We start from the raw sequence: 18,879 nt of genomic DNA, 5'->3' as shown, positions 1-18,879 counted from the left end.
TTATTTCAAACTCACACGCAAGAAAACAAAAATTAAAAAGGGAGGAAGGGGGTGTGGTAAATGTAATGGATAAATTCGTGTATCAAAGATTTAGTCTATTAAAAAGCTACTCCAGGGCATCTCTGAGATTCCAAGACCCGTGGTGCAAGCTGCGAAACCACATTTGCAACAGTCACAGCTGCTCGACATCTGATATCAATCTTGATAGGGGATCTGGAGAACAATCAAATCTACACCCCAAAAACGAAATCCGAGAAAACTATCAACATCTTCTCACACTTACAAAAACCCCTTCCAAGACCTCGCTTGGAAATAAAAAAATACATGAATATTTGGACTTCCAATGGACTTATCCTCAGGGTGAATAAACTGTACAAAAACTGTACGCCGAGAGCCAGTGGTGTGTGGCTGAGGTTGGATGGTACCGTTGTTACTGTCACTTTGCCCACCCAGCATTCGATCGATGTTGTCCAATTTTATTGTGGCTTTTTAATTTATTTTTTTCTAATTTGCTAAATAAATTCTGTTATTTTGAATTGGCTTCTTATCATTTATAACAGGGGTAATTTTTTTTAAAAAAAGCGCCAGAAAGTCTCCGGAGGCCGAGCACCCCTCCCGGGCCCGGCGGCCGCTCGGCGGTTCCGCGGCCCCGCTCAGCGCCTGCGCGGCCGCCCGCCCGCTCTCGCCGTCCCCCGAAGCTTCGTGAAGATTCCGGAAGGCTCCGGCCGGCTCTTTCCGCCGCCGGAGCTGCCCCGCCCCCGGTGCCGCTGCCCGGCTTCCTTCCTTCCTTCCCTCTTCCTTCCGCCGCGCTGCACCGGGCTCGGCTCTCCGGGCGGTGGGGCTGGAGGTGCCGCGGCCATGTCGCAGCTCTGCTACAACCGCGGCTGCGGGCAGCGCTTCGACCCCGAGAAGAACACGGAGGGTGAGGGCGGCGGAGGGGCCGGGGCGCGGTGCTTCCCCCGCTGACAGCGCGGGCGGCGGGGGCGGCCCCCGGGGCTCTGCGGGGCGGGGTGAGCCCGTCCCGCCGTGCCGGGCGCTGCGGGGCCGTCACCGGGCTGTCACCGGGCCGTCACCGGGCCGCGGCTGCCCCGGGGACACGCGTGCGGGGCGGCGCTGCACGGCGCTGTCATCCGCGCCAAAGGTTCTCAGGGCCAGCGGAGACTTCTCTGCTGCGGGCCTCCGTGGGTGTTGCATTCATTGCAGTTACAAGCGGCTTCTTGAGTTTGAGTTTGATTGGTTGGTTTGTTTTGTTATTTTTTTTTTTCAGTTCACGTGTGTGGGCTTGCAGCAGGTAATTAAATGTGTCTGAGCGGCACACGTGTGCCTGCTTTTACAAGTGCCTTGAGCGCTTGCAGTGCTTCTCCTTTGAGTGCTGGGAATCCTGGTGAAACGTATTCAAAGCTGTGTCATTTGGGGTGTCATAATTCCGGAGAGGCTGATCTCAGAGAAGGGCGATCTGAGTTTGCTGAAGGCTCTCCCTCGCCTGGTTCATAAAGTAACTCTGTTAGTTGAACTTCTAGGATGCCCTCCTTGCGTTAATTTCATTTTTATTGATCCTCCCCGCCCCGAGTTAGAAGTAGGCTAAGCTGTTCTAGCCTGTGCATTTTCTGTGGTTTAGAACCATGGCCATAAAGAGCGTTTATTTTTCTGAGCTACGTGTTTTTGTGTAGAGAAGTGCAACATACTGAGTTAGGACTTCATAATGTAGTAACAGCAGAAGCAGGCACAGTTGTGGAATGCTTGCATTTCATAGCATTACATTTCTTAACGTTGCATTTTTCCCACCACCACCCCCTACACCCCTTTGCCCCAAAAGGCAAAGCAGATAAGGGTATTGTTAAAAAAATAATAAAAAAGAGAAAGAAATCCTTTGTGACTTTATGACTTGAAGAATGACTTTGTGACCTGAACTCATTGTAAATGTAACACTTCCTTAGGGTTTGTGATCAAGCTGTGATCAACTAGGTCATGATGGCATGGCCATATGCTAACTCTGTGGTGCTTGGGTTGAGGCAAACATTTTCATGACAAGAAATTTATTTCAGTGAGTGGCTGGAGCATGTAGTGGAATCACTGTCTCCTAGACTGAGCAGTTCTGAAGCTTAATGTAATTACTCACAGGTCGCTAAAGAGAACCTGCATTTGGGTGACCCCCACAAATTTCTACTTTGACATTTAGTGAAATTACTAATAAAGTGCTCTAAGGATGTAGCAGTAAGGTAATAGCAGTGTGTGCACGGTGGGATCACTTTGGCTATGAAATGGACATCGAAAAAGCTCCAAACAAACAAGAAGAAAAACCTGAAAAATTGCAGTACTTGTGTCAGCAAAAATTATCTGAGGGTTAGAGAAAATGGCTCTGAAATACTTTGGTCTCACTGGTAAAGGAAAGGTATTAACAGCAGTGGAGGGGTAACTTATTTTGTTGGGGTTTTTTTCAGCGAAAATGTAGAATAGCAAGCAAAGGCTCTAGCAATCTGGTCTCATACAAATCAGAACTAGAAGATGCTTTTATCTGTTTGTATCCTCACTTTCCAGTTTTCCCTGCCTAGTGTGAGAAGGGATCTTTTGTGCCAGATTGGAGCTGTTGGACTGGGTGTGAGTGCAGACGATCTGGTGTTTTACTGTCCTCTAGCAGGGACGGTGGTCAGACTGCTCAGTGGACGGATCTGCTGAGGCACTGCAGAGCTCCTGGTGCTGGCATCTTCTCTCCTGGAGCACGCAGGGTCCTCAGGAGGCAGCAGCCAAGTGGAGTGTCATTTGCTCCGGGGTGTACCTGCTGCAGAGCAGGCTCCAGGGAGCGAGGGAAAAGGCTTGCCCTTGGCCAGATGGACGGCCAGGCACTTGTCTGTGCCTGCCTTGAGCTGGAGCGTAGCCACCCCTGTGTTATTTGCTTGTGAGATTGCTCTGGTCTCTAAAACAGTTGCCGTTATTAACAACATCCCTCTAATGAAGAACTAAAAATATTCATTTAAGTCTTCTGACTCAAAAATAATCTTTGCTACAAAACAGAGTTTATTTTTACCCTTGTGGTGCTTTTAATGACATACTTTCATACTTTTGGAAAAGAACATCCTCTGCTTTTATTTGTATTTGATTTAAAAGTGAAGTCCTGGTCTCTATGCAAAATAACTACTTTTCTTCCTTTTTAATTTTCTGTGAGGTTTACCAGCTAATGCTTTTTCATCCCAAAACTGAAGGAATTGATAGAATTTTATGGATATATTTGTAAGTCTTGCTGAATGTCCTAAAATGTGTGCATTTCAAGTTAAGGTGGGAACTGGTGTTCCTTAGACTGTATTAGTGCTTTAGACTTAGGTGCTGAATATAAAATCAAAGAAAATTGTATCAAACAAGGTTTCTTTAAAAATCTAAGTATTTATAAAAGAAGGTAAAAACAACCCGGTTTGGGTTGGGTTTTTGCCTATTAGATATCTGTAGGCAGATTGCTAATGAAGTTATTTATTACTTAATTTTTGCTTCTTATTATGTGCATTGTTACTGTCTATGTTGCTTTTAATTTTAAGTGTTTCTAATTTTTCTTTAAAGGCTAGAAGATAGCATTTAGAGTCAAGTCAGTAAAATACTATCCATGCAGTAGATGTCCTTGAGAAGTTATATAATCAGAGCAGTTTTATTACATGTGAAAGGAGTACAAGTAAAAGAGAATGGCTGTGTAACGTTAATAAAATCTGTGAATACAAACACTTTCATTAATGGAGGTTGGGTTCCAGTGTAGTGTTTGTACAAAATCTATTAGTAATAAATAGTATTGACATGTCAGAATTGTGCATGTGGAGGACTAACCTTTGGGCTCAGGTCCTTAGGTGGCTTAGGATACTACAAACATTGAAAAAAGAACAAGGTAATTACAGTTAAAATCATGAACTCATGATTTGCAGTAAGGGACTTCTTTTAAGGGAATGCTTCTCAATAGAAAGCTCTGATGAGGTTCGAATAGCTGTATTTGAAGTGGTTAAGGTCCTTAGGTGGCTTAGGATACTACAAACATTGAAAAAAGAACAAGGTAATTACAGTTAAAATCATGGAGTCATGATTTGCAGTAAGGGACTTCTTTTAAGGGAATGCTTCTCAATAGAAAGCTCTGATGAGGTTCGAATAGCTGTATTTGAAGTGGTTAGTCAGTATTTTCTGTCTGTCATGTAGCCATAGGGTCACCTTCTCACTTCTGCAAAATTGCCAGTAAGGCCTGATTACTGATAAAGCGCAGGGATCATCCATAGTTTACTTGCTCCACGTGGAAGTAGTAGCTTGTCTTAGGTACCTGCTTTGTAGTTTGTGTTGTATAACACTTAAGAAAGAAGAGCTGATTATTTATGTTTAATATATGCACTCAGAGAGCTTTCTCTGTGGAATCTATATTTTTCAGAGTAATGGTGTGCACTCAGGGAAGTGGGGCAGCTCATGGCACACATGAATTGTAAATGTGACCTTTCTTCTGGGTTTGTAATCATGTGAATAAAGATTCTTGGTATGCCTCAATATTAATAATAATCACTGTCTTCTAGATTCATGCACATACCATCCAGGTGTGCCTGTTTTTCATGATGCTCTCAAAGTAAGTATGCAACTGTCCTTTTAAGTATTATCTTTTTGGTTTTTCATCTTTTTAATTCCTTTTAATTCCAAAACAGATCTTTCAGTGTTGAGAAGCTGATGCTCAGCCTATCATGAGCAACCTTGTGAAATTAGAAAAGCAGTCATTCCTGAAAAAGAAATTAAAAACTCTACTCATATGGTCTAAGTACCATGCAAGTCTAGATGACTTGTTTCCTGTTGATTGACTGACTTTAGGTCTCTCAGCAGTTTAATTAGGTCCTCTAAATAGGACTGTGGAGCCATTGAGAGGTTTCATACTCTTTCAGTTAATTAACCTGCTTGGAATTCAGAGCAGCTGCTTGTGGTCTAATGTGGCCAGGGCAGTAATGTGTATGTAACATTTGTCTGCTGTAAAAAACAGGTTCATTTAATCAGCCAAATGAGAGTGTTGCTTAAATGGGGACTGGTCACCCGTGTCTCTTATGCAGCTGTCCAAGATTCTTAGGCTCCATCTTCAGGTATGAATTAAATATATCTGAGTCACCAGTGTGTGAGGCCAGCTGTACATACAGCCCATCCTTGTTTTTGTGCTAAACTGTTTTCCCTCTTCAGGATCTAGTGAAGGATGCATACAAAGTTCTTACAAGGAATCATTTGAGAGACAACTGCTGAAACAGTACTGGAAATCATTCTAATAATTTATTGTGTGTAGTCAGAAATCTGGTGTTCAAAAGTGGGGTCTGGCACTTCATTAATATCAATGTAGCCTAAGTGACTTTTCTTAGAACACTAAACTGCTGTTTAGCTGAGCCTTGAGGGGGGTGAGTGGGGTTTTTTTTGTTTTTTTCTTGGTAGTTATGAATTACTTCTACTGAAAGCGCATCTTATCCCAGCAATGTGGTGTCTCTTGGACTCATGAAAGCTTCTGCATTTGTGCTGGGCAATGTGTTTGCTGTGAGCTGCTGATTGTAGTGCAGTACCTGACTCTGGAATCAACCATTGTGTGCCACTGGTGAAATGGGACAAATACTATTAGATCAAATACTTTACAGTTGCTTAGACTATACTATTTTTTTTGTGCAAAATTATAGCTGTACTCAGAGCACAGTACACGAATCTTCTACATAATTATAAAGAGAGAAATTACACAGCTCAAAAACTTACATTTACTCCCTCTTTCTCTTACTGTATTCACTGTTTATAAACAAGTACCACTTTCTAGCTTTTCGTTATCTGCCTCTTGACCTAATTAAAAATTTATCATAATTGCAGATGAGCAGTTTCTTTCCTGCTGTGACTTCTAGATAATCTAGGTGGGCAGGATGAACCTTTTGTCTCCTCAGCTGTGGAAATGGTTAATACTTTCAGGGTATTTTAGAACCACCTACCTAAATCCATTGTGTTGCACCACTTAAGCTTTCAAAATGGTGTTGCATTAGTCAAACTGTTGCCTCTAATAAGGTTTTTTGAGTTCTAAGATATATCGTTCACAGTGGAAAGGCAATTTGCTCAAAAATTGAATTTCTGGTTTATATAATAAAAAGTGCTCTTGATTGATGTAGTTGGATAGCTGTGCAGTGCCAATATCCAGCTCTATTGGTGTGAAATAAGCAATTGAAACATCTGAGTGGTGCTCAAGAAAAACAAAATCCCTGTCATTTTTGGAAGAGGGCCTCTGCATTGGGCCACAGGTGAGCCTCGTCTCAGGTGTAGTATTTGTTTGTTTTGCTTACTTGTTACTTTAAGAGATGAAGTAACATTTCTCTTTTCTGTTGTACAGAGTTGGCACCTAACTTGTCATGAAATTACTGTCTCACATTTACTGAACTTTCTGATAAAGGCAACATCAGCAAACTAGAAGACTCCTTTGACTTTTAAAAATGCAAATTATAATATTGTTCACAGAAGGGAAGAAAGCAAAACATCCTTTAAAGGAATATAATAAATATTTTGCTTTTTTTAAGCTGGTATCAAGTCTGGTAGTCATGCTTATGTTGTTTCTATTCCAAAATGTTTGTAGGGTTGGTCATGTTGTAAGAGGAGAACAACAGACTTCTCTGACTTCTTAAGCATTGCGGTATGTACTCGTGATTATTTACAATTTTTACACTTGTCATGTGGGAGTGAATAATATTAAATGGTACATGTGCTTACATGTTTTGAATTAGCCTGCTTCTATTAAAACTGTTTTAATTCTTATATGCTCTGTTTTTCTTCATACAGTGGTGAAGTCAAGGCTCATTTTCAAGCTTTAATTGTTAAAATTCTCAAAATAGGTTTTGCTAGAACTACTTGCTAATAAAGAAGGATGGTCAACATTTATTGCTGTTTTGCTTAACTACAGAAAGTATGTATTTTTCTTTAAAGTTATGTCCAAAATGAGAATATTTTCCACTTTAGTGGTAGGGTTTCTTTTGCAGCCAGTGTTTAGAGTGGGCTAAAAGAGATGATGGAGCTGAAGAAATGAGTCAAGAGAACTTGTAGTTTTTGTTAATTTTTCATGTGCACTATCTACACTGCATTTATATGTAAATAAAAATATGCTTTCCACAATAGGGCTGTACAAAGGGTCTCCATAATAGCGAGAAACCTCCCGAGCCTGTTAAACCAGAAGTCAAAACTACCTCTGAACGAAAGGAGCTGGCTGAACTGAAACCCAGATTTCAAGAACACATAATTCAGGCACCAAAACCATTGGAAACAATTAAGAGGCCGAGGTACAGTATATGAAACTTAAGGTTTTCTAAATTTGTAGTCAGTTTGCCAAGTTAAAGCTTACTTGGTTTTTCAGTGTTGTACATTTTATATAGTGTAGAAATTCCAAAGCTAACCTTAGAAGACCTTGGTTTTGGTAGCAGTGATGATGTTATCTTAAGCTTCAAAATATGAGAAAAGAATTCTGGTTATGACAGAGAAGTACTTGATCTTTCAGCCATTAGATCCACAAGAAGCAAAAATTGAAGTCTGTAACCTCATAGCTTAAAATGCCACTAGGAGCTGTGTTAAATGTTTTAAGCAGTCATAAAAATAATTTTGGTGTGCCTGTATTTAGATTCCTTAGTGTCTCTGATTTATTTTTGTAGAGTGTTTAGGATTTCCACTTGAAAGCCAAGACTGCTTTCTAAGTTTCTAGTCTGTTTTTCATAAACAGTAAGAATTGGCATTTGCAAATGTAGTTTGTTTGTTGAAGGGAATTTTAAAAGGAATAGCCTTGTAGGAAGGTTAAAAGTTACTACTTTGTCTTCTATAAATTCTTTCTCATTAAGTAAATTGACACTAATACATGGACTTTTTTAGCCCAGATGAGCCAATGACAAATTTGCAGCTGAAAGTGTCAGCTTCCTTGAAACAAGCTCTTGATAAACTGAAACTGTCATCAGAAAACGAAGGGAGAAAAGGTAAGGAGACAGGGAGATTTAGTAGGTATATGTGATGCTAAGTGTCACGTGAATAAATAAAATGCTGATCTTGTTATTCTGAAGTAATAGTTTCCTGTAATATGTTCTTTTTCTTAATCTTTCTTAATCTTAAGGAAAATACCTTCCAGTCCAGGGAATGATGATTGAAGTTCAAGTGTGGATATCATGGAGACTTGGTTGTCAGGAGAAGTACATTGTCCTTAGCATTATTTGAACTGTGTCTTTTCTAAGATTTCCTAATTAGAATGGACATAATGGGAATATCCATTTCTGAATATGTGACTGACAGAGTTACCAAGAAATGAACTTGACTCCCTATTGTTGCAGAGACAGTATCATATAAAGCCTTCGTAAATTGGTGGAATTCCTCTGAAGAGTAGTTGGTTCTCCCTTGTCTGCTTTTTCTCTTTCTTCCCACATTTTATTTGGAATTTGGTTCCAAAATGACGCTGCTCCTTAAGAAACTTTATAATTTCAACCTACGTTTGTGGCTATTTTACGCTCTTTTGTTCTTGTGCCAAACTAATTTAGCTCTTCTTTCTCCATGGCATCCAGATTATTTCCTTGTGTGTATTTATAGACAGCAGTTGAAGCCTTTTATATTCTTAGTTTTACAAAACTGAACAAGATGAATAATTGTTCTCTTCCCCTGTGATTGTTATGTTCCTCTTCATCTTTTTTTATTTACCCCACTTAAAATGTGTAAAGATATAGAGCCTGGAATTTGATACATAGGTAATACAGCTTTTGGAATGTTTCTTTGTACCTCTCTGGCAGATTTCAGTGTCAGGCAGAAAATAAAGGCTGGAAGAGGGAGGTTTTTCTAATCTCCTTGACTCAGTTCTTAATAAAAGCAAAATGTTCAGTAGATTATTCAATTCATCTGCTATTTTCTGTAATCTGTTTACAGAGGATGATAGTGATGAAATCAAGATTGGGACGGCATGTAAAAATGCAGGCTGTTCAAAAGTAAGTGGTTCAGTTATACTCTAAAATTCAGCTGCTCAGCTGTTAAATGATCAGTTTTGGTTTTCTTTGTGCAACAAGTTAATTTGGAAAAGGCACAAAGTCCATTTGGTTTAACAAATGCACATTTGATAACACGCTTCAGTATAGACAAATAGGAGTTTGCAGAGAATCAAAGATTATTTTTTTAAAAGTTGTCATGAACTTCTAAATAGTAAGCTTGTAAAATCCATGGTACTGTTGTATTTCAACTTAACATATTAAATATTATATTGGTGAGAGGTGGCTTACTGATAACACTTGAGTTGCTCTTGATAATCTGTGTATAGATCAGAAGCATCTACAGATCTTAACAGTTAATGCTTCCTGCAAGAAGAATTAAAAACTCAGTGTTTTAACACTTCTAGCACCAAAATGAGTCATTATATTACATGGTCATTTAAAGTGAAAGTTACACCGACACACTTGTGTTGTGTAAAATGGGACAGTTAGATTTAAATAGCTATTTTACCTGACAGATTTTGCATTACCTACCAGAATTGGTGGGAGGAGAACTTTGGCACTTTTTGTGTTGGTAAGAATTGATCTGATACTCAGTGGCTAAGTTGTATATTGTTTTACTTTCATTTGAGAATCCATGTGTTTTATGAATGTTGAATTTAATTTCAAGTTAAGTTCTTTTTTTCTCTGAATGCTCAGAGTATCTTAAAGATAGAAATCTCTGAGGATCTGCAGTAACCTTTATGAGCATAGATGGTGTCACCATTGATGTGTGCCATTGAACTAACACAAAGTACAGCTTCTTAGCAGTGCCAGAGAACCTTCTCTGAAGAAAGGTTGAATGGTTACTTTGAAAAGCTAGAACAAGCCATTAGGCATAGATTATTTACCCTAAAGCTTTGTTGTACTTTGGTCATTATTTCTGGTTTTTGTTGTGTTTTGTTTTATTTTCTTCCTTGCTCCAAATCCTGTAACACTAAAACACTAAAAATTCTTTGTCCTCCCAGACTTACGAAGGACCACACAGCACAGAAGAAGTATGTATATACCATTCTGGTGTACCTATATTCCATGAAGGGTTAGTATTCAGCTAACTTTGATTTTTGTACTTGTTTTCTGTAAGGGGTTAGTATTCAGTTAACTCCAGGCTTTTTAAACTAGTCTATTGTATTATGTTCATGCTTTCTTTGTAGATGTTGCCTTGATATATTCTGTATTCCCTCTTCAGTCAAAAATGGCAATGCTTGATTAGGGTATACTAAAGTAACAGTAATATTGCATAAAGAGAAGATCTTAAATGTTCATAGTAAATAGTGTCCTAAATATTGTTTGTTAATTACTTTGCAAACTTTCAAGGATGAAGTATTGGAGCTGTTGTAAAAGGAAAACTTCTGACTTCAATACATTTTTAGCTCAAGAAGGCTGCACAAGAGGAACACACGTATGGACTAAAAAGGATGCAGTAAGTAGCATTAAGATTGCATTCTGTAATTGGCCATTCTGAATTTTGAATACTGAAATGTAGTTTGTAGCTTGATTGAGTTATTACTGTGGCTGAGCTGTCACAGGTCACTACCTCTAACATAATGTGGACGATACGGTAAACAGCAGGAAAACTGAGAAATGGAGTGTGAAGTAGTCTGTGATGCAGCTATACTTGATTCTTTAAGAATATTATAGAATGTAATAATGGATCATAACACTTGAAAACATTATTTGATCACATGATGGATGCAGGTGAACACAAAGTCTGTTGCTGAGGCAAAATGGATTTGACACTGCAGCCATCAGGAATGTTTAATAGAAGAAAATAAAGATATATTATAAAAAGTGTAGTTTTGTTACCTCATTTTAGAAAAATTACTTCACAAATCCTTTATTTATTTTAAGTCTTATAATTGCTGCTTGCTTTGAAAATTTTTTTTGTTGAAAAATTATTTACAAGTTCAGAAAGTAGGGATTAGAAAAAAGCTGAAGTGTGAGCCTAAAGCAGGTGAGTGTAGAAAAAGAGAGTAAAGAATTCACCCACATTTAAAGAAACCATTGTGTATATTAACTGTATGTGTATTGAGATAATGGGCTTCTATCCAACAAGGGTTTTTTTTTACTTTAGCTTTTTGTTTTTACTTGGAGGGTTTTTTCATAGTTTACTTTTTTTGCATCAGAGAACAGAGGGTTATAAGTCTTTTTTTACAGGAAATATGAAGCATTCTTGGTGTCATAGTATTCTTTCTCCTCATTCAGTTCCTTTCTATAACCTGCTTGCTAACCATTGTCTTAGAAAGGAAGTTGATTTGCCAAGTAACATTTTTTTGCTCTAGTTTGTTTGAGAAGGAGATACTGAAATACTTAGTAAAAAGAGTTGCAAGTCTTGGAATCTCATGTGAAGTTGAAATGTAGTCCTTTGTTAGCTATGCTAATTGCCTAATAAAGTTCTGGGTATTTATGCTGTTAATCTTGTAAAAAAATATTCTTATGTAATTCTAAGGTGGTTTTTTTGGCTTTGTTTTTTTTTCTGTACCTTTTTCGTTAAATAGAGTACAAAAGTAGTTCCATGCAGGCATGATTGGCACCAGACTGGAGGAGAAGTGACTATTTCTGTATATGCTAAAAACTCTGTCCCTGATCTGAGCTACGTGGAAGCTAATAGCACCATGGTGAGCCTCTACCTTAAGATCAGCAACTTGAACTTGGGAAAATCTGCTTGACTTTATTTACAAGGCAGAGATAGCATAAAACTCTGTTTTGAGTAACTGCTTTTTCTTGGCATTTGTGTTTGTTCAAGTATGTGCAGCTTTTTTTTCTCCCTTCTGTTTGGACATCTGCACTTTAATGTGTGGGCTTTTTTAAAAGCTGCAATACAGCATGCGAAAAAAAACCTTTAATTGTGATGGGTTTGCATCACCATATGTATAAATAATTATAGAGTCATCATTTAGTTGTATTTGACTTAATGTAATATGATAGCATTCTTCATTGTATGCTATTTCGCAGCTACTAATATTAAACAGGTGTTAAAATGCTGCTTTGATTTCTTTATCTAAATGATAAGCTACCAGTGGTCACTGTTGTCTGCAAGTGTATCAGAATCTATTAAAATAGATACTCACTTCTGTTCCTGAAGGACAATTTTATCACTTTGTCCGTTGTAAGATCCAAGTCCTTACATGGTGTACTCTTGTTTAAACATGCTTGACGTGTCAGATGTTTTACTAACACGATAAAATGTTATTTTCTGTTATTTTCCTTTTAAGGTAAATATCCATATTGTATTTGAAGGAGAAAAAGAGTTTCATCGCAGTGTGAAGTTATGGGGAGTAAGTATAAAAATACTTTTTCTGTTAAAAAGAAACAAACAAAAAAATCAAACAAAAATCCCCAGAAAGAAAGCAAAACATAACCCTTTAGCTTCCTCTCTTTCAAAATGGTTTGGTTTTCCTCATTACTCTTTTATGAAAGAATTTTCGTTGCATGACATTGAGTAATTCCATTTAAATGTGAATATAATGACCCTGGAGACCCAGTGTGACATCAAAATGGGCACTGCTTTGTACAGAAGGTGACCTTCCAAGGTCCTTTCTGACCTCAACACCATGGTAGTGGTGTTGCAGAAAACGTTCGTTTATGTATGTTAGATATGCAAAGGCATATGTTTATGCCATAAACATGCTATAGCTTGGGAATAGGAAACAGCTGATACTTCAAGGTACCAGAGGGATCTTCATCTCCCTAAACAGCTACTGAAATTTAGTGGTGAGATGCTCCCTATCAGTCTGTTAAACTGAAGTGTGGAATACCTATTCTGTTCCAGGTGATTGATGTAAAAAGGAGTTACGTGAACATGACTGCTACAAAGATTGAGCTCACTATGAGAAAAGCAGAGCCCCTGCTATGGGCAAGTCTGGAGTTACCAGTATCCAACACACAACCAAAACAGGAGAGTTCAGCTCAATAACGATTCCAAGAGACAAGTTATTTCCCATGATGAAGTGGTGACTTGCTACTGTAATCAAATATTTAACTTTTATATAGATTTCTTTTTTTTTAATGCTAGATCATCTGTTCCCTTCTAGAAAGAAATTTGACGCACAGTAAACGGGGGTGTAAACTTGAAAGGGTAACAGTTATTTCTGCTCTTGCTCCCATGGGTGTGTTTATGCTAGATGCAATGTCTCCATGGGAATTCAGAGCAAACCAGCTATTGCCCTTTGCTTGCAGCCTTCCCTACCATGCACTGACTATTCCAGTAGATGTGCTTTCTGTTCACTGTGGATTTCTTTGATTTTCAGCTCTTCTCTTTAGACTGGATGAATTTGGTAGCCCGTGTTAAATTCAACACTGTTTATGAAGCATACAGTAATGCAGACATAAAATAAAAATCCAAGTTTGAACTGATTAGCATGTAATTCCACATCTAGAATAAAGGGTTACATAAACAGAAATATGAAGTTCTACACTTGTAGTAGACTTTCATGTTCTGAAACATAGGTTTGTTTCAATACTTGTTGGCTGTGGAGGGATGAAATAATTGCCATTACTGCAAGGATTTCAGTACTTGATGATTCCTGCTGTCTTTCATGTATCAAAGCAGATTGGGTTAAAATTAAAGGTGGCAAGAAGGGATTTTTTTTTTAATTCCTTTACATTTGCTATTTGAATAGCTAAATATAAGAGCAAATGGACCGTGAAGTGGCTGTATAACTTTGCATTTCAGCTGTGAAGAGTATTCAAACTATTGTAAAATTACCAAAATGCTGGATATATTTGACAGTCTTTAGAATGTATAGCCTGTCCTGTTCTGCAACATTGAAAATCTCAAAACTCTTCTCAGAGTAAATGGATATGTGTAGTTGGAGAAGCCAGGACGCTCTGTATGTGTCTTGGTAAAACAGTTTCCACATAGATGTGTCTATCTCTTGACTCTGAGGATGGTCATCTAAGAACTGCAGTTATATACAGGACAAATCTTAGGAGAAACAACATGCTTTAAAATGTCTTATCTCAAATTGTACTTTTCAATCAAAATACTGTAAAATGATACTGTATCTTTTGAGCAGATTATAATGAGAAATCAAGAGCTTAGTTTTGTTTTCAGTTCATCAGGAAAGGTATGTGGCTGAAAACAGAATAGCTGTAAAAAAAGAGATTTTATTTTTTTTATCCAAGCAGCAACACACAGTCATGTTGCTTTCTATTTCTGCTTGGAATAATTTCTTAATTTAGGCTTGCAGCTGAAATGAAGATATTTCCCTATAAAATTAATAAAAAATGCACACCAGTTTTTGTTGTGCCTAATCCTATATATGTGAACAAGAGGTCTTCTGGGCTCTTGGAATGCATGGGTGCTCATCTATCAACCTTGGCAGACCTGGAATAGTGTCAGGAGAAACACAAGGTGTAGTAAAGGCATTCTCAAGTGAAATACAAATTTCTAAGAACCTTGCTGTTTTCCATTAAGTATGATTTAACTTGAGCTCAGATTTCTTCAAAGAGTACTTGAAGTCCTACTTCATGCTTAAAATAGTAGGAAATGCATTACCAAAGAAACCATCCCTAAATACCAAGAAAGTAACACTGCTGATACAAATACATATATGTATGTACACATATATAAAATTGTTTTGGTGCTTCTCTACCTTCATTTCAAGATCCTTTGTCCTCGATTACTTAGTTTGAGCATGGTTTCATACTCCCTTGGGCCCTTCTAAATAATTTCAGCTCTAAGTTCTGCTGTATAGATTCTGTTAACCTTTAGTAATGCCTTTTTTTCCTCTTTTTTTTTTTTTCTTTTTTTTTTTTTTTTTTTAATTTGAAAATGTCAGGTACTGCGAAGTGATAGGGTACAGGCTTATAAAAGTGTGCCTGCCAGGTGGTCCTCTGAAAACTGAACAGATGTTCCTTGATGTATTTTGAACCAACAAGTGGAGTACTTACTAGTATGACACTGAGAACATCAGTAGATGAAAAATTCTAGATAGCTGTAGCTGCTAGCATGCTGTCTGTGTTTGTGTGTGCAGAACTCTGAACTTGGACAGCAAAATTAGCAGTGTTTAAATGCCAGGATAAAAGTTCTTGTTTAACAAGCAAGTTCAAATGTGTCTATCCATATGGATATATAAATATCCGAAATATGTTAAAAAACGTGGAAAACATTTTCACTTAATTTGCATCCTTGTGCAGTAGGTTTACATAATGTAAAACCCATCTTAAGAAGTACATGGGAAATGGAATTCCTTTGGAAAACAGAATTTCTGTTTTTAAATAAGCTGTATTCTGCCTTAGTGCACTAAACCCTAAATGGAGAGAAATGTGGATGAATGGACCATATGCTGTGAATGCTGCAAGCTTTGGGATCCTGTAACTACTTGTTACACTCTTTTCAAACTGCATTTTACTGGTAGCTTTGTCACCTTGGCCATAAGTGGGAGAAAGCTCTTGTAAACACAGTCCCCAGTTTTGCTTTTGCTTTTTATTCATTCCTTCTGCTCTTCTCCTGTTGTTCATACTTTCAGCACAAACCTAAAGACACTTCAGGTGTTCTACAGTGACTCTCCCCATCAGTGGAAGTACAACCACTTTTAAAACTTACTTGTTTAAAAAAGCAAGTAAACAAATTAAAGAACCCATAAACCCCCAACAGTGTTGGTCAGGCAAGAAGGTATAGATTTTACAATAACAACATAGTTTCTATGGCCTGGGATGCTTTTTAAGATAGATAAACCTTCAGATGGCCTAGACAGCCATAAACTCTCTGCCATAAACCTGCAGCAATTCTTAGCAGTTGTTTATAACCGTATGTCTGCATCTATCCTGAAGCTGCAAGAGCTGTCACTGAATTTGTGTGTTTTGAGCAGTTGCTTACAACTGGCTTCAACACACCAAGGGTTGATCCTGGTGTCCATGCAATGACATCTGGTCATGCATAGTGGTAGCAGACACTTTGATGGGATATTGGCTTGGCTGTAACTTTTATTAGTAAGTGTGGAGAGAAGATGAGGCCAACTATAGTGTATTGAACTTGTGTACCAGTCATGAGTGATACTTTCCCAAAAGCAAGATTTGTCAAGTAAGCAAAGGGGTTTTTTATCACAGGCTGTCACCTGAATAACAATATAAAGTTGAATTGCAAACCAATATGAACAGGAATACTTGGTGTTGAATTTGTCCTTTTTTCATGCTTTCAGATGTTTTGCTGTATTTATCAAATTGACTAAGTTGATACAGTCTAACTATATTTTTATAAATAAGTGTTTAAGAGCAGCAGTGTGTTTTAGTATGGGTTTACTTGTTACACATGTAGACAAGAATGTTACATGAAGCAGAACTGACTGTCCAGGTGGATATAGAACTTCACCCTCATGATCCCTTTATAATAGGAAAAATTGCATGGGTATGCAAGTGTATGACAGAAATCCTAATCTTTTCCCTCATGTATAAGCCCACTTTCCTATCTAACATAATATATTTCGTACCTAATATTGCATCCCAGGTAACAAGTTGGTAGAATGAGAGGAAATGGCCTCAAGTTGAGGCAGGGAAGATTTAGATTGGGTGTTAGGAAAAATGATTTTCATGAAAAGGGTTGTCAGGCACTAGAATAAGCTGTCCAGGGAAGCAGTGCTGTTGCCATGCCTTGGGGTGTTCAAAAAAACGTGTTTGGCATTTAAAGATGTGGTTTAATGATGAACATGGTGGTGGTGCTATCTTGGTGCTTGGTGATCTTAGAGGTTTTTCCAACCTTAACAATTGTATGATCTTGTATCTGTAATAACATTTCTTGGAGGAATTGGAATTTATGTGGAATGTTAATACACTGCTAAGCACAAGGCTGATCAGCTAGTCTGACTCTTAGGTCATATATGGCACTGATACAGTTTGACAAAAGATATCTTCCATTGGATGATATTCTGGATTGTGTACATTATCAAGTCACCATTTCAGTAGTTTAGGAATTAGTTTTATTAGGAATTTTGCCTTGGGAACAAAATATACCTATTCTACATAATGATGCATTTTTGGCTTACATTCTTTAAACATGGCATGAGTATTCATTAAATAAATACTGTACCTGTTAATGATTGGTCTTTCCCAATTTGCTACTAAATTTTTTTTACTTCTGTGCAGGAAGGAGATCCTTTTTAAAGTAATGGGGTTTGTGTCTGGAACACTGTTTTAGGGTGGTTATAAATTTCCCGTTAAAAGAGTCTTGAATAACAGTTGAAGAGAAGATGACTTTTTGCATGGCTGTTTGATTCTGCACTTTCATAAAACTTATGCGCAGAAATTAATCTCATGTCTTCATGCTCTAGTTTCTTTCTAAATGTATTCAATAAAATTCTTATTACATGCTGGTTGCATTTGGGGTTGTTTTTTGACTCCTTTTGTTATGGGTGAGAACTTTCCTGTTAGTCTGCAATATGGTTGTTGAAGTAAAATGTAGGTGGACATTTTCCACATGTGAGTCTATATAGGAGGGAAGCGGCATCACCAAGGGGTTTTTCCCCACCTCTAGTTCCTTTCTTTGTTTGTTGCTTTCTAATGCTACAGCCCAGTCAGGATATGTGATTTTTGCAGAAATGTGAGTGTGGTTACTGAGATGACAACCTGTCTCATTCACAGAAGTAGTTCAGTCCAAGAACTTTGAGCTGTCACAAACTTAATGGAAGTGGAATTCCAGAACAGTGTCTGTTTCTAAAGCCAATGAAGGTACTGTTGCTGAGATTTTTTTTTCTGGTTTCTTGGAAAAAAGATAATTTTCAAAAGCTCTGGCATTCACTCATTTACCTCTTAAAGCCTGGTATCTTCTATGGTTATAAATGCTTGGTGTTTTCCCAAAGTTTGGGTAGGTGTTTTAACCAGAGGATAACCAAGGTATTTTTGTCACAGACATTACAAATTAATCCACAGTCAAATGAGTGTTAAGCAAAAAAGGAAGTATCCTTTTGAATAAAATATTTTTGTTACCTACTGAAAACAAGTATTTGAAAAATTAGTTCCTTGATAAATTTTAAAGAAGACTGCATTGCAACAGAATTAATTTAAAGCTACCTTGGAGGCAGATCTGTTACCTTACAATGATCTATGAAACATTTTTAGTCCAGAAACCTTGTTCTCTGAAACGTGATTTAAACCTATGATAAATATTGATACTGCAATATTACTGCTGAATTCCATGCTTGGGAGAAAACTAACCTAATGTGCTTCTAGCCTAATGTGCTTAACCTAATTTGTTCCTCCCTAAATGGAATCAGAGTCGTGCATAAGGAGGCAGAGTTGATACAGTGTGCTTCACTGTATATCCCAAGGGACTTAATTTAGGTTTTTTTCAAGGGGATGCCTTGTAATCAGGTTATATCACTTTGTACATAAACAACCCCAATTTTAAATGTTCTGCCTGTAGTGAAAGCAGTTAACATTTGGAGTGTTCTATTCATGGGCAAAACCTACAATAAAGAGGTAGTTTAAGTTCTTTAACTGCAGCTTTGTGAACTGGAAGCTTCCTGGATCTTCTATTACCAGAGTTTTACTTAACTGTGTAACTTAAGTGAGATGCTTGTGCTTTCCAAGAGCAATTAACAGCTGTAAAGAAGAGAAGGTTGGTAAAACGAATGGAGGATATTTAAATGTAGTTGAAAATAAGCTTTTGAGAGAGAAAGATTGTCACATGTTTGAAAAATAATTCAGAGAAGACATGCTAAAGATAATAGAAAGCAGCAACTCCCAACTGCTAAACTTGACAGTGTTTTATACTTTACTCACATACCTGTGTAAGGGTTCACCTTGCTGTGTGAACACTGGTATTGGTCAGTGCTTCTTTTGGCACACATTGCCTGAAGACTTGGGTATGGTTGGAACTTGTACAGTGAAAAGTGGCCAAAAATACAGTGTTGGTTTAGTGGCAATACCCAAATGCTGAGTGCATAATTCTTAAGCT

The 18,879-nt window shown here is 37.7% G+C and overlaps 1 protein-coding gene across 2 annotated transcripts; it reads left to right on the top strand.

The window, feature by feature from the left end:
* Nucleotides 1-694: 694 nt before the first annotated feature.
* Nucleotides 695-17,302, top strand: CHORDC1 (cysteine and histidine rich domain containing 1). 2 transcript variants are annotated; one of them, XR_010746101.1, is made up of 12 exons: nt 695-922; nt 4,530-4,579; nt 6,581-6,637; nt 7,117-7,277; nt 7,858-7,958; nt 8,890-8,948; nt 9,953-10,023; nt 10,302-10,407; nt 11,483-11,602; nt 12,200-12,262; nt 12,757-12,950; nt 13,235-17,302. XR_010746101.1 is itself a non-coding variant. In XM_066341304.1 (11 exons), exons 1-11 carry the CDS (start codon nt 859-861, stop codon nt 12,898-12,900), a joined length of 996 nt encoding a protein of 331 aa, XP_066197401.1. In that variant the 5' UTR covers nt 696-858; the 3' UTR covers nt 12,901-17,302. The 2 variants fall into 2 exon arrangements, 1 of the variants encoding a protein (XP_066197401.1); XM_066341304.1 differs by having other exon boundaries at nt 696-922; nt 12,757-17,302.
* Nucleotides 17,303-18,879: the final 1,577 nt, after the last annotated feature.

Source organism: Sylvia atricapilla, chromosome 2 (assembly GCF_009819655.1).
Source record: "Sylvia atricapilla isolate bSylAtr1 chromosome 2, bSylAtr1.pri, whole genome shotgun sequence".
In the NCBI taxonomy this organism is placed as follows: domain Eukaryota; kingdom Metazoa; phylum Chordata; class Aves; order Passeriformes; family Sylviidae; genus Sylvia; species Sylvia atricapilla.
The sequence above is the reverse complement of the archived record's forward strand: the minus strand, read 5'-3'. Positions and strand labels throughout refer to the sequence as shown.

Excerpts from the sequence above, each read along its gene's own strand:
- CHORDC1 (XM_066341304.1), top strand. The coding sequence starts at position 859 with ATGTCGCAGCTCTGCTACAACCGCGGCTGCGGGCAGCGCTTCGACCCC. Across the intron at positions 8,949-9,952 it reads AAAATGCAGGCTGTTCAAAA|ACTTACGAAGGACCACACAG; the intron begins GTAAGTGGTTCA and ends TTGTCCTCCCAG. Across the intron at positions 10,408-11,482 it reads TATGGACTAAAAAGGATGCA|AGTACAAAAGTAGTTCCATG; the intron begins GTAAGTAGCATT and ends TTCGTTAAATAG.